Source organism: Mandrillus leucophaeus, unplaced genomic scaffold (genome assembly GCF_000951045.1).
Source record: "Mandrillus leucophaeus isolate KB7577 unplaced genomic scaffold, Mleu.le_1.0 Scaffold740, whole genome shotgun sequence".
Lineage (NCBI taxonomy): Eukaryota > Metazoa > Chordata > Mammalia > Primates > Cercopithecidae > Mandrillus > Mandrillus leucophaeus.
Genome location: NW_012108031.1, coordinates 1,067,959 through 1,084,552, shown reverse-complemented (window position 1 = coordinate 1,084,552; position 16,594 = coordinate 1,067,959). Strand labels below are relative to the sequence as shown.

Here is a 16,594-nt window from a genome sequence, read left to right as displayed (position 1 = left end):
GTGGTGGTATGCACCGATAGCTCCAGCAACTTAGGAGGCAGAAGCAGGAGGATCCCTTGAGGCAAGAGTTCAAGGCTATAGTGAGCTATAATCAACTCTGTGAATAGCCACTGCACTCCAGCCTGGGAAACATAGTGATACCACACCTATAAATAAACAAATACAGAAAATGTCCATTAATCCACTCTTAACATGCCCCAAAGCCCTAGAAAAATATTGACAGATTTGACTAAATAAAAATGTAAAACTACTAAACAAGATACCATAAACGAAGGTAAAAAGTAAACAAAAAATTGGGAGAAATTATTTTTAAGATGTTTAACGGTCAACAGGCATGCATCTATAATATATAAACACTCTAAAAAATAAATTCAAAATTATTAAGCCAAAAAGAATAAAAATAAGGAACTCATACAAGATAAACAGATAAGAGGCAAATAAAAGATAACTAAGAATCAACAAAATGCAAGTTAAAATATTATTTTTTGCTGATCAGCTTGATAAAGGTTTAAAAAATTATATCCATTCTTGCCCAAGCTTTAGAGAAACAAGAACTTTCAATACTTTCAATACGGTAACATGTTAACTCTTTTTTAGAGTTATGGAACAATAACTAGTGAATCTAGCTGTTAAAATTTTTAACTGCCATATCCTTGATCTGGCATTTCCACTTCTAGGAAACTTATCCTATTGAAACATTCCTACAAATAAGCAAAAAAAATTAGGATACAAGTAAGTACAATATAAGAGAAAGATTCCTACTCTATCACTTCTTAGCTATGTTAACTAGAGTAGATTAACATTTATAAGTTTTAATTTTTATTCCTCATCTGTAAAAAGATAAAACCTACATGTCTTGGAGTTACTGAGAAGATGAAATGAGACAACTCTTATATAACCCAACAAACAGTAAAGTGTCATTTTTCACCATTGTTTATCATCATTACAAAAATGTTCAGGAATACTATGCAGTTGTTTAGACAATGAGGCATATCTACAGGCACTGACTTGGAAACATATCCAAATCTGTTGTGAAAAAAAATCAAGATGCAAAATTATATGTTCTTAGCCTATGTTAAAAAACCAATATATAACAACGCTGTAAAGAGAACAAAAACAAAACATACAAACCCCACCACCACCACTACCACCAAAAACAGAAAAACAAACAAACAAAAATCCACCAGCACATATTTGGATATTCTGACAGTAATGCAGTGATACAGGGTGGCAAGAGAATTTAAAATCTTTCATTTTCTGGCCAGGCATGGTGGCTCATGCCTGTAATCCTGGTACTTTGGGAGGCCAAGGCAGGTGGATCGCTTGAGCCCAGGAGTCTGAGATCAGCCTGGGCAACACGTTGAAACCTCCTCTCTACAAAAAATTTAAAAATTAGCTAGGCATGGTGGCATGCACCTATAGTCCCAGCTACTTGGGAGGCTGAGGGAGGAGAATTGATGAAGCTCGGGAGGTGGAGGCTGCACGCCACTGCACTCCAGCCTGGGTAACAGAGTGAGACCCTGTCTCAAGAGAAAAAAAAAAAATATCTTCTACTCTCTATAAAATATTTTCCATAATGTTCAAGTTTCACACAATGAACACAAATAAGAAAAAAAATTCAAAAAGCACTTAACTTCCTAATACCATTAAAATTAAGATAAAATACCACTTACATTCTGTTTTATATTTCAAAGAATAAAAATATTAGTATTTTAATTAACTCTTTAAATAGGACAAAATTATTTCTCAGGTTTGAACTCATTAAATTAATAGTTTCTTCTTAAAAAGCAGAGTATAATATTTAACTACGAATTAAATTCTAAAGTATCCTTTCATACCTAGTAAAATGATATACATAATTGTGAAAATAGGCATCCATAATTCCAATATATAGATATCATTAGCAAGGACATTCAAATAATTTAAACAAAGACCTATTTATTACATTTTGTCGAAACTTCCTTAATCTCTATTCTACATAATTAGAACTGCTACAATTAATACTTAATGGCGAAACTACTCAACCTAAAAAAAAATTTTAACAATCTAAGACAGCTAAACAAATTCTCTGGAGTAACTCCATGGAATTTCACTTAATCATAAAAGCATTCATGCTGAGTCAGGCGTGGTGGCGTGTGCCTGTAATCCCAGTTACTCAGGAGGCTGAGCCAGGAGAATCGCTTGAATCTGGGAGGCAGAGGTTGCAGTGAGCTAAGATCGCACCACTGCACTCCAGCCTGGGTGAGAGAGAGAGAGACTTGGTCTCAAAAAAAAGAACTCATGCTAAAGAAAGATCTTGTATATTGTCTTCAGAAAAAATTTTCATCATGTTTTTAATTATTCAGTTTTACAGGATCAAGTTTTAAGGACAGAGACATAATTCTGTAAAAATGTTTAAGTCCTTCAAGTAAAAAACTGGTAAACTTTATAATCAACTTCTCCTCCCACCTTGCCTTAGAAACTAAGCCTATTAAACCAACCAATATAATCAAATCTTAGGCAATTGTCAAAAACAAAATTATGTCCCTAAAGGAAGAAAATCTACAAATATATTTATTATTTTATCTGAACCTCTATTAAAACCAAAGTAATTTTAGTAATTTTAAGCTGAAATGCTGCAAGAATGTACACAAGAAAGTCATATGATGTCATACTTACTACTTCCAATCTGTTATCCTATGAGTGAAACTTCATAAGGAGTTACTTTGATTCTAAAAATCCAAGTCAAACCTATCATATTAATTCCATTCTACAGTCAACTTCATATTAATATGTTATTACTGCTTTTACTTTTGTTCCTATATGCAAAACACTATATGCTAGGCACTTTACAGAGATAATCTTTACACCTCACTATGAAAGGTAGCAATTATTAGTCTCATTTTATAAATGAGAACTCTGACTCACAGAGGTTACAAAAAGAGCCTAGAACTTCCATAAGTGAGGGAACTGGAATCTAAACTCAAGGCCAAAGCCCATCTTCCTTCCATGATACCAAATCGCTTTCCCACCTCTGTTTAAATAAAGGCCTAATGCACTAGTTTAAAAATAAGTAAATTATTTAAAACATTTTCTTTCTACAAATTCTCCAAATATATTCCAGTAGTAATTTATTTCTGAAATAACCATTACTATAATATCCACAAGTTTCTTTTTCTGTTTTTTTAAACATATGCAGTGTAAATTTGATATAAAATTATAATATGGGACTATATATATATATATTTTTTCTATAAACAACAAAAAAGAAACAAACCTGTGTGGTCTTTCCAGACCCAGTTTCTCCTACAATCAAAACTACTTTATTTTCCTTAATTATTTTAACAATTTCTTCCTGTTTCTCAAACACTGGTAAAGACTGCCTAAAAGAATCAAATTCGGATTCTCCTCTTTTCACTGGAATCTGAGGTATGCCATTGTTGAGTCGCCCACTTGTCTTGCTCATTTCCCGGTTTTCTTTGAAAATGAATAAAAGAACAAAAAATGTATGATCAACACTGAAAAAGAAGTGTTAAAAATAAAAATAAGTATTTTTTTTTGCCAAACCTAGAAAAATATGTCAAAAGAGGTAATTTCTAACATAATTCCTTTCAAATGTTTTCTTCTCTACTCAGTCTATATAAAGTTGTCAAGCAATATCTCAATTGTACTCTTACACATACTATTCTCATTGAACATGTTACAAATTTCAGTACCAATTAGAAAGCAAACCTCTCAGACATATTTCTGGTACATACTGTTTAAAAACTGATAAAAATAAATCATTCAATAACCATTAAAAATAAAACAATCTTGATAATCCAAATGATTTTTTGGCTTGTTATAAATTTCTATCAATAATTTCATGGAAAATTAAATTTTTATAGTAGGAAATAATGTGCATACTTATAAGATCTGTCACTACATTAGGAAAACATATTACAAAAAAAGAAAAATCCCATGTATGTTTAATGTTATACATGTAAGACTAAGTGATCAAATAGAATAATTATGTGTTAAATATAAGGGTCCTAATGTTAACAAATTTCCTAATGGAGTATTTTAGCCCAACATCCACATTTAACTAAACAGACAGGAATAAAGAAGAGGTATGAAATGTCTTATATCCATGTAGCTCAAAATATGTTTGTGTGTCTATGTTCAAAGTGCAAGTTCTTTGATATCTAGGACCACATATTTTCTATATTCTGCTGATCTATTCCAATAGACAGCAATAACTATGCAAATTTTATCACCATAGGCAATAAATAGTTTTCTTACTAGGGAAGTGATCTTTCCAAACAGTGAAATTACATCTTTATTTTGTAACCCAAATACATTATTTATCTACCTTTGAGCAACTTAACGTACTGAAGACTCTGTCCAATCTCTTACCAGAGCTAAAGCCCCAATTCAAAATCTCACTTATTAGTGTGTCATGGCAGCATAATATAGGAAAGCCTAGTCCCTGGAGTCAAATACCCACTCTGCAGTTTACTAGCTGGTTTGGTGTCCTTGAACAAACTATTTAATTCTTCTAAGCCTCAGTTTCTTCACCTGTGAAATAGGGGAAATTCTTACCTTGCAAGGGTTGCTTGCTATAAGGCCCCATATAAAGGGTTTAGTACATCGCCTCGCACCCAGTTAATGCTCAATAAACGGTAGCTATTGATATTATTATAACACTCAAAAAAAAAATTTGGTTCAACTTAATTACATGCTTTAACACTACACTTTGTTTCAAATTTTTACAACTCTTAATCATTTCTAACAAACTATTCCAATGGAGAAATTTATTTCATCTTAGTTTTTGAAAATAAATCTAAAATAGAAAAAGAATAGTCATCAAATAATAGGGTAAATGAGGAAGCTCCCCAGAAAATACATACCAGCTTCAACTGCAAACACATTTCCTCTTTCTGTTTTAGGCAGAAGTTCTGTACGCTCTTTATTGGTGACAGGAAATCTTTGAATTAGGCTCCTAACAGCATGTTTTGTATTATGAGTCAAATTACAGGTCATCATTGCATGAGCTGTTTCTGATCCATCTTTCTTCTTCACAGTTAGGTATCTATTTGCTCCCTTTCTGAATATTAATAAAAATCATTTATTTACTATATACAGTCAACTTGTTCACATATGATGTATGCCTACTTAGAAAATATGTCTCAAGCAAAACATTGAAAAAAATCAAAATGCTTTGGGAGAAGATGCTGAAAGTCCAAAAAAATTCAATAAAGAAAGATTTGGGCTAAAGTGGCCATAAAACTATTTTCAGTTAAAATTTCAAGTGCTGCAAATCCAAGTTTAAGTCCACTAAAAAGGCTTACTTACCCTTAAGTGTTAAAGTTTGTCTTTAGCAGACTTCATGGTAGATGAAACATCACCAGTTAATATAATACATGCTGGGAAGCATACAGAGGGGGAAAACATCAATCTGAACAATAGAACCTAAAAATGATAATGAAAAAGTTATGGTCCATAGTTCAGACTGATATGTCCCAGTGAATGTTTCCACAGTAAGTTGGTAATGAGACACTCCCATGAAAACCTGTTATGAGAGCCAAGTTTAGTGGTTGGACCAAAAAAGCATAAATCAGCATTACTGATAAATAATTTCAGATGCATTTTTAATAAAATATTTTTCAGAGCTTCTGGTTCTACTCTTCAATTATAAGGTAATGATGATTTGTAACTGTTCAAGGTATTTACTGTAGGTGTATTGTTTCCTCAGCTGGTCCAGGACTGAGCATATCTTTTATGACTTCTGTAGCTCTAAGAGTAGTATAGTGTTATATACCAGGAAGTTCCCAAATGTGTTTTGAATGATTTCATAACACATGACTATAATGTAGCAGTGTAATACTGATTAAGAGCTCAGGCTCCAAAGGCACACAGACCTGAGCTTGAATCCCACCTCTACCACTTACTAGTTGTGGCACTACAGGTAAACTACTTAATGGCTCTGAGCCTGACACAATAATAATATATACCTCAAAGGATTATTCATACGATTAAGATAATACGAGCAAAGTGCAGTATCTGTTGCAGAGTAGATTCTAAATAAATGAAAACTATTATTATAGTCAGAAACGATATTATTTCTTAAATTTTAAGTTACCCAAAATATTTCATAAAATGTTTTGCCATTTCTTATGTCACCATTATACGATAGAAATAATCAACAGAGCCTAATTACAATGAAAAATTTATAATTTACAAAGCAAATTTTATAATTTTTCAATTTTCATTAGATGTAAATTTTGTCAACAGTATCTTCACCATAAGAATGATATCAAATTAAGGATTAACCTATACAGTCTTAGCATATAAGTGTTCTAAGTGAGGCTTCCAATTTACCGAGGTAAATTTCTGGAAACTCTTTATTGAATGTTTCAATGAATTATAAGCTTTCCATGTTGTTATTTACTCCTTAACAAGTACTTGGTGGTGCTTAAAATGATGCTATAAAGATGAAATAAAATTTAACCTGATCTAGAAGTTTTAGTTATTTCCATGATAAATTCAAACTATTGAATTCTAGAAACATTCTCTGTAGTAGGTTATTTTCCCATGGACCTTTCTGAAACTTCAGGACAATCATTATAGACTCAATAATTCATTTCCCTTCTGTGATGTTCATTTCATAAAATTTTAACTACAAAAGGCAGGAAGTGAGCTGAAATGAGCACCAGAGCAAATGGTAGGAGGCTAATATTCAGCTAGTAATAAACTTTCAACTAGTTATATGATCAACAGCAAATCATTTTACTTTTCTGACACTGTATATTGGTTAATTTTTCAAACTTCACATTTTTAAGAACTCAAAGATGCTTTAATTTTCTTAAAAATCATCTCAGAAAGGTTGTGCTATATTTCACCTTTAATTTTATTTTATTCATTCACTTAGTCATTTATCATATATAAACCAAACACTGACTTTATGCCAGGCACTATGGTAGAAGCCAGGAATACAAAATTGAGTAAAATATACCCTTTCTCAACAAGCTCACAACTGAAATAATAAGTCAGATTGAAACCTTCCTAACATAGGTTACCTAATATAGCATTTAGGTATTTTAAAAAACTCATAACAAGCAGGTGGGACTACTTAGCCATTACCATTTAAAATTTACTGAATTCCGTTTGAACACATATGGTAGAATGGAAAGATAATATCAACTTGATAGTTTTTATGTTTTAGTAAAGGATTCTACTTGTGCTTTAACTGATTATTCCTACTACAGTCAGCACCACAGTGACACTAATATATCATAAAAGGATTAATGAAATTTTTGGTAAAATATTCACCTCATTGTTGTGAGGATGGAAACATTAAATACAGTAGAAATTTGTTGTACTATGTAAACTAACAAATGGATCTCCTCATTATGCTTTCATTTCATGATAACTGAAACTATGGTTTGATGATAAACACAGGAATCCTTTATACAAAGCAAAATTAACTAAAAACTAGCTGCACATATGGAAAATATGCTAGCTAAGTGAAATTCACAAGAGTTTTTTAAATAAAATGTAAACCCCATATGCAATTTCAAAATATAAAAGTAAATGTAATAAAATTACAGATGAGAGCATCATAACATCTAACTTTCGAAAAATAAAAGTAACCAATGCATTTTGGCATTTCAATGGCTTCTTCCTTAGAAAGAAAAATGATGCTATAAGTAATCAAATTTGACACAATGTTAATAATAATCAATTTATTAATTTACAAAGGATGTTACTAAACATTTAAATCAAATATAAACATATGCCTCAATATTCCCTACTTCTAAATCTAAGAACAGTTTAAAAGATCAGCTGAAGAGCCAACATCTGAAATGACTACTTAAAAAGCTCACAGACACAGGAGTCTCTTAAAAACAAACAACAACAGCAACAAAACAGGCATTCATTTGATGCCTACTAAATACTTAATTTCATATTCCCTTAATTTATATTTCCATTAGGCAGGCAGATGCAAAGATCTAGCTCCAAACCACTTTCTCCCCAATACTGTAATACAGAATTGGAAATGTATTAAAGTTTGCATCACACTAATCTGTACTTTTTTAAGACTACCTAAAAACTAATAAACCAACCAGTTCACTTCATGTTGTCACCAAACTGAGCACAGTTGCTTTCAAGGCATGGTCACTATGCCTATAGTAAATTTATTTTTCTGGGTTTTTTTTTTTTTTTTGAGACAGAGTCTTGCTTTGTTACCCAGGCTGGAGTGCAGTGGCACAATCTCAGCTCACTGAAACCTCCGCCTCCTGGGTTCAAGCAATTCTCCTGTCTCAGCCTCCCAAGTAGCTGGGACTACAGACGCCCCCCCGCCCCACTATGCCCGGCTAATTTTTGTATTTTTAGTAGAGACAGGGTTTCACCGTATTGGTCAGGCTGGTCTCGAACTCCTGACCTAAGGTGATCCATCCACCTCAGCCTCCCAAAGTGCTGGGATTACTGGCATAAGCCATTGCGCCCGGCTTATTTTTCTGGTCTTAATGAACTATAAGCTAAATTGAAGATGAGATCTATCCAATATTTCTGTTCTAACTCCTCAAAGCACCTCCTACATTGCTATGAACTTCATGTGAACATCAAAAAACAATTAGTTAAGATTAACTGTGTTCAAATCCTGGCTCTGCCACTTGCTAGCTGTGTGGTCTCAGGAAAATTACTTAACATCTCTAGGCTTTAATTGCCTCATGTGTTACACAGGTGCCAGGTGTTAAAATAGACTCTGCCTTATAAAACTGTTGTTAAGATCCATGGTAGACTGGATAAATAAAATGTGGTACATATACACCATGGAATACTATGCAGCCATAAAAAAGAATGAAACCATCTCCTTTGCAGGAACACAGATGGAGCTGAAGGCCATTAGCCTTAGCAAACTAACCCAAGAACAGAAATCCAAATGCTGCATGTTCTCATTTGTAAGTGGGAACTAAATGATGAGAACACATGAACACACATAGGGGAACAACAGGCACTGGGGTCTACCAGAGGGTAAAGGATGGGAGGAGGGAGAGGATTAAGAAAAATAACTAATGGGTACTAGGTTTAATCCTGGGTGATGAAATAATCTGTACAACAAATCCCCTTGACACATGTTTACCTATGGAACAAACCTGCACGTGTACCCCTGAACTTAAAAGTTGAAAAATAAAACTATATCCACACTAGTACACAAATGAAGGCATGCTCTGACATACACCCTGCTGCATTTAATGTATAAGAAGGAACCACTGGTCCTTGTCACTCACTTCTGTGAACAGAAAGTGCACTAAGGCCATGGGAGTCACCCACTTTCAGGTCAAGGTCTATCCTTTCCCCTCTGGTAAACACCAGGCCAGAGATGAATCAGCCCCAAAAGCTCTCATCCAAATATGAGAATGCTGACTCCTTCTCATTAAAAAGAAAAAAAAACTAAGAGATTATTTTATTTTCAGTAATCCTTTTATTCTTGGGAAACCCCAGTTTAAACGTGATCTAATTTTTTACTTTAATATTTTATTTAGCATATTACACCTATGATCATAAGTAAGATAAGCCCATAATTTTCATTTCTAATATTTTCTTTATCTGAGTTAGGTAGCAAAGTTATACTAGTTTCATAAAAAACAGGAGGTGTCCCTCTCTTTGATTCTCCACGAAAAACTGAAGTAAAAATAACATTATGTTTATTGTGCAGCCATAAAAAAGAATAAGTTCATGTTCTTTGCAGGGACATGGATGAAGCTGGAAACCATCATCCTCAGCAAACTAACACAGGAACAGAAAACCAAACACCGCATGTTCTCACTCATAAGTGGGAGTTGAATAATGAGAACACATGGACATGGGGGGAAACATCACACACTGGGGCCTGTCGGGGGTTAGGGGGAAAGGAAAGGGAGAGCATTAGGACTACTATCTAATGCATGCAGGGCTTAAAACCTAGTTGATGGGTTGATAAGTGCAGAAAACCACCAGGGAACATGTACACCTATGTAACTAACTTGCACATTCAGCACATGTATCCCAGAACTTAAAGTAAAATAAAAGTAATAAGAAAAGAAATTATGTTTATTGACTCTTTCATTTAAATTACCTCTGAACAGGCATTTGTGTGAGTAAATTTCTAATCTTGATTAAATTTATATAATGATTAAAAAAAAACAACTGTTGTTAGGATTAAATGATAATCCATTTAAAGCACCTAGCACAAGTACACAACAACACTTAATAAATGTTTGCTCTTGCCTCCTCAAGGAATGCAGCCCTGCGATATCTTGATTTTAAGTCCATGGGACCTGTGTTGTTGGACTTCTGACCTCCAGAACTGTAAGATAATTTTAGCCACTAAAAAAAAGAGTTAACTCCTATTATTATTGGACACAGCAGGTTTTCTTTTTAGTGGATATCCAAAAATTCACTACCTGAAAACCATTTTTCTTACTTTAGCTGGGAGGAGAGAGGAAGAATGCAGTACGCAACTTTCCAAGACAGGAGGCAAGATGGGCAGTAATCTAAATTCGAAAAGGGGAATGTCCTTGTAGGTTGGGAGCCTTCTGGTCAGGGTAAGTAGAGTACTTTGGTACTCTATTTGGTACCTATTAGGCAGTGACCTTAGCAGTCACAGAATAAGAAACTTGTACTTGGAAAATCTACTTTCATATACTTCATATTTTCCCATTCTACAGATTTTTAACAAAGTTCATTTTGTAAAATCCATTTTTGTCTAACTTGGACTGAGAAAAATCGAGACAGGATTTTGTTTTCATTATAAACAAGGCAAAGACTTAGAAAAGTGAGCCTTTAGGACTAAAACACAGTGACCTCAGTGTGACTTTAAACACAACCTTTGAAGTTGAGGAAAAGAAGTAAATAATGATGTGAAATTTTTGGTATGTGAAACCTGACTAGAATTTCAAAGAAAACTTTAGGATATACTAAAAATCACAAAATGGGGCTTTTACTCCAAGAATGTTTTCACTAAAAGACAAGCAATTACAAAAAATAATCAAAACAGGTCCAAGGCACACTAGCTCAGGCCTATAATCCCAATACTTTGGGAGGCCTAGGCAAGAGATCACTTGAGCCCAGGAGTTTGAGACCAGGCTGAGCAACATAGCAAGACCCTATCTCTACAAAAAAAATTTTAAATTAGCCAGGCATGGTGGTGCATGCCTGTGGTCCTAGCTACTTGGGAGGATAGCCTGAGCCTAGGCGTTTGAGGCTACAGTGAGCTATGACTGTGCCACTGTACTCCAGCCTGGGCAACAGAGGAAGATTCCTAAAAAATAAAAATAAAGCCAGGAGCAGTGGTTCACGCCTGTAATCCCAGCACTTTGGGAGGCCAAGGCAGGTGGATCACGGGGTCAGGAGATCAAGACCATCCTGGCTAACATAGTGAAAGCCCGTCTCTACTAAAAATATAAAAAAAGTAGCAGGGCATGGTGGTAGGTGCCTGTAGTCCCAGCTACTTGGGAAGCTGAGGTAAGACAATGGCATGAACCCAGGAGGCAGAGCTTGCGGTGAGACGAGATCGCGCCACTGCACTCCAGCCTGGGTGACTAAGCAAGACTCTCAAAAATAAATAAATAAATAAATAAATAAATAAATAAAATCAAAGCAGGTAAAAGTCAATTATTTGGAAGATGAAAAACAAAATCCATCACAAATGGCTTAATTTTGAAAGAAAGAATATCAAAAAGAAAAAAACTGACCAGAAAAAAATTAAGAACTATCACAAAAAGTCTGGAATCTATCTTTTAAAACGTATATAAGAAGCCCAAATAAGAGAACGAGGCAATGAGAGACTCGAAATAGAATCCAGGCTTTCTGCCCTTTATACCAGGTGTCCTCTCAAATACGTACTAGGAAACTATAATATCAGACACATACACACACACACACACGCGCACACACACACACACAGAGGAAAACTAACTTGCCAAGTCAATAAGATTTTTCACAAAAATCCGGCTGGGCCCAGTGGCTCACGTACTTTGGGAGGCCAAGGAGGGAGGATTGCTTGAGCCCAGTAGTTCAAGACCATCCTGAGCAACATAGTGAGATGCTGTCCTCTACAAAAAACAGAAAAATTAGTTGGATATGGTGGCACATGCCTGTAGTCCCAGCTACTCAGGAGGCTAGGTGAGAGGATTGATTGGGCCTGGGAGATGGAGACTGCAGTGAGAAGTGAGCCATGATCACGCCACTGTACTACAGCCTGGGTGACAGAGCAAGACCTTGTCCCCCGCTCCCCCTACAAAAAAAAAGTGAAAGGGTGAACAGATAATTTCATGAAATATAAGTCAGGTACAAATTCTGATACAAATGAAAAGAAAGGATTTGAGAAGTAGATTCAAAGTGATTTATTTCTTTTTGTGAAAAGAAGAAAAGGCATTTGAAAATCACAAGGACCACTAAGAAAATATAGTACAAAGTTTACTCAAAGATGAAAAGGAGAGAGAAGTAGCTAGGGTATTTCATAAGAAGGTTGAAAGCATTAAGGTTATAGGTATTAGGGACTGGATAAATAGACAGCATTGCCTTGCTTCCCTTAGCATCTCTTTTCCTTTTTCTTCTTTCTCTGGCTCTTCAATGTTTCCGCATTCCCCATTTTTGTCTCCATAACTTCCTTCTTGATTTCTCCTTCCCAAGATATTTATTCATTCCAGATCAACTCTTAGACAACTATGATACTGAAGAGAAGGACAGGAAGTCTACTCTAATGGACTGCTTTTCTAAGTTAGCTGTTTAGAATGCAAGACCCATGTAACCATAGAAATGACGTAGCTACAGAATTGTACATTTATAACATGCATTTCCCAGCTCAGACCCAAAACCTCTTACTTGCAACTACTAAACCCAAACAGTGCTAAAACTGGAAACTTTTAAGTTTGCAGTAACCTCATTTGACATCAAATGTGATCATGTGATTACATTGACATGAGGTTATTAACAGTCTCAGTGTGAATATTCATAAAATTTCCAGCAAAAATATAAATGTGACTAAAGGTGATGGCCATATTTTATTAGGTAGATTACATAACATATTGCAAATATACCCAAATACCTTTCTAAAGTCTAAAAAATCTGAATCTCAAACATATTTAGCCCAAGTGTTTCAGGATAAAGTATTATGGCTCTGAACTACATTTTTATTTTCAGGTGCAGTATTTTACCTACCTAGTGGACTATAATATGGGCACACTCAGGAATCTAACCACTGTTCCACACTGGCCTTAGTGATGTTCAAAATGCACATTCACCTAAACTAAATCCCGTCTCAGTAATTTATCACTGTAGTAGGCAGTCATATGCAAGACATTCCTACATCAGCTACTTTCATCTTGGGACCGTCTGAAGATTTATTAATTAATATATTTACTTAATTTTATCTTTTTTTTCCATGTCAGTAGTTCTCAACCTGAGCAATTTTGCTCTCCAGAGGACATCTGGCAACCTCCAGAAGCATTTTTGGTTGTCACAACTGGGGTTGGGGGTGTTAGTGCTATGTAGTAGTAACGGCTACGGATGCTGTTAAACACCCTACCGTACACAAAACAGAATAAAGAAGTATCCAGTCCAAAATGTCAATAGCACCAACAGTGAGAAAGCTTCCTTTATATTGATTCCACCATCCTTACTGACAAAATGAAATAGGTCCACAGAATTTAGAGTTTTTCAGTTTGGATGGCTCAAATGACTTTTCCCCACTGTAGCTCTGTGATCCTCCCAACAAAACAAAACAATTTCCTCCTGTACCACTTTTTAAAATTATTTCTAATCATCAGATTCTTGACTTGGTAGGAAAGAAAACAATGAACATATGTTCTAAAGCTTACTATTACAGTGCAGTAACAGTAAAAGACATTAAGTTTCATAAATAATTGTACTTATTATCTTTTGTACATCAATATTTCAAATGAGATTTCATTTCTATCAAAAAATAAAAATATTTTTCTCAAGAAATCAACTTCAACTTTTAAACTATTTTTTTCTTACATCTTAAAATTTACCTTTGAAAGAGTTCAGAGTATGCCACCCAAATATATGTCACTCTCCCATAAAGATTATTTTGAGCTGAAGGCAATTGAGAAGAAGCAGACCTAAAAGAACTCTGCCCTCCCCTGCTTTACCAGAAAGGGCAGGACTACTCTTAATAAGAGAAACCACTCTAGACTCTTAACCCAGAGACAGCACCAGAGGAACCTACATAACCAACCTTGCTAAAACAACACATACCTTCCATTAGTTTCCCCATATATACCTTCCCACAATTTACTGCACCTACAAGTTCAAAGTCCTTTTCCTTTGTCTTGTCATTTTTTAAATAAATTCATTGTTCTTTATTAAGATGCCACATAAGCCCCATGTTTGAGTTACTATCGAGTTTTCCCCTATGTATGCATGATGCATATCTTAATAAGCTTATGTTTTTCTCTTGTTAATATGTTTTTTATCAGTCTAATTTGCAGGGTCCCAGCCAAGGAACCTAAGCTGGGTAGAGGAAAAAGCATTTTCCTAGGGAAAAAGAAAACAAAACAAAAAAGGCAGGGAGAGGTAGATAGAACGAAGAGGAAAGAGGTGAATTTGGTACAGACCTGAATCATTTTATCTACACAGGATACAATTAAGAATGTGAAGTTAAAACAGTAATAACTACTTAAACGTACTCAGAAACATTCTCCCTTTTTTGAGCAAATAATCTTTTTTTAAAAACAATAAGAAAAGCTACCAGCTTACCCTTTACTTTTAGAGACCAAACCAAGAGACTGACTGAGTCGATGAATAAAGGCTCTTTCAGTACTGGTCAAAGAAGAAGGAAATTCCATCTCTACATGAGAAAAAAATAAAAGTAGTACAATTTGTAGATAGGCAATTTTCTCTCAAGTAATACACACAGACATAAAATATGAAAAACATAGACAATCAAATTTATTATACTTTATCTGAGGTTAACTTACTTTATATTTCATATTCTAAGTTAATAAAATTAATATATTTTATTAATAACTACTGAACATCTACCAGAATTCTGATATTGATAAAAAGACATCTATGTATTAAACCTAAATGTGATAAAGGCCTCTGATGTTCACCAATAAACGACTCCTCTTACTTGTGCTGGAATTTTGAGTTGGTATAATGACTGAACATATTTAACTTGGTCCCTACTTGTTTAGTTAACAAAATAAATGATGAGATATGCTCAAACATTATGAATTCTCAACATGAAACTCCATTGTCTTTGCTTTTGAAACTGTATAGAATTCATATTTCACTATTTCAGAGGGATTTGTTATATACTGCTGAGGCTTTCTCTTTTTTTAATGTGAATTCAGAATCTCTCTGTCCAGAACATTCCCCATTTTTGACTATAAAGAGTCCAGAGTAAGAGGTCCCCTAATTAAGCCAGCAGGTCCGAATGAGCCCTCAACATACTGTACAGGTCACCACAGGTCAGTTGCTGGTTCTGCACTATATGATTCAAGACAAGCGGCTTTCTAACCTCAGGTGTGGAAGAGGCTTCGTGTGCCAAACAGGTTTAAGTGGGTAGCGTGATTGCTTCAGGGTTCAAACGTATTACCGGTGCACTTACTTACATGTTTGATTGCTTTCTGCTCTTCTACATCTGTAGCTTAAACGTGCCACAATTAAGGTGACACTCTCTTAAAAAAAATTTTTAAGGGTTAGGGCTAACCAATATCTGAAACACGGTGGCTTAACCGCCCAAGGCTGTTGAAAGACGCGGGGGAAAAAAACACTTGCAGCTAGCGAGCAAAGTGCCCATAACCCCACTAATGCGCAGAGCACCTCGCATTTTACCGCAGGGCTAACAGCCGCGTTCCAGACCCGGGTGCCGCCGCTGAGGCCCGACCCGGACGGTGGCCCGGGTCCTCCCTCCCTCTTCGGAGGCAACCCCATCACTCGGTGGGCCCAGGTTTGGGGGGCGCTGGGGTGAGGGGGTGTCCTGACGGCCAGCAGGGTCCCTGTCGGGAACCTCACCTCTCTGGTCCCCGTATCGGAAGCGCTCCAGCGCGATATTGACTGCGATCTTCACCTCCTCATCAATGCGAATGTCCTTCAGCCCCTTGGCCCGCCCGCCGCCCCCAGGGCCACACGGCGAGGGGCCACCGCCTCCGCCACCGCCAGGAGCCGGCTGCCGCGGGGAGACGCTGCTCGGCCTGGACATTGACCTGAAGAGATGGTCTCCCCGCACGGGAGCGGCCAGGCCTGCTGGGTGACAGCCAATGACAGAGACCGTGGGACTCCGGGGCCACTACCCGGCGGCTCCGCAGACGGCCTGCGTTGGGCTGAACTCACCAGAAAGCCCTCACTCACCACAACAGCAGAAGTGAAACCTGCGCCGTTGATATCACGGCGAGGCGGGGAGCGCGGGCGTAATGACGTCACCAGGGCCGACGCCCGTGACCTCAGCGCGGGCGCCGCTGCGCGCCTAAGGGAGGCTCTGCCGAGCTGTGGTGCGGTCTTCTTCCCCCGCCGCCCGCCAAGGGTCGCTCCTCGTCTTCTTATTCACTCCCTTGCTATCTCGTTTAGTCCTTCATTAATTCCTGCAGTAAGCATATATGGGCTCCCACTGTGGACCTGG

The 16,594-nt window shown here is 36.2% G+C and overlaps 1 protein-coding gene across 1 annotated transcript in view; it reads right to left on the bottom strand.

Annotated features, from left to right (window-relative positions):
* Nucleotides 1-16,384, bottom strand: part of YTHDC2 (YTH domain containing 2) — a 91,808-nt gene extending 75,424 nt beyond the window's left edge. The window contains exons 1-4 of the mRNA XM_011966091.1: nucleotides 15,991-16,384; nucleotides 14,728-14,818; nucleotides 4,869-5,065; nucleotides 3,257-3,456 (exon numbers count right to left, since the gene is read on the bottom strand). Coding sequence (XP_011821481.1) covers nucleotides 3,257-3,456; nucleotides 4,869-5,065; nucleotides 14,728-14,818; nucleotides 15,991-16,177 — 675 coding nt within the window. The 5' untranslated portion in view covers nucleotides 16,178-16,384. The remainder of the gene's footprint in view (nucleotides 1-3,256; nucleotides 3,457-4,868; nucleotides 5,066-14,727; nucleotides 14,819-15,990) is intronic.
* Between the last annotated feature and the right edge of the window lie 210 nt (nucleotides 16,385-16,594).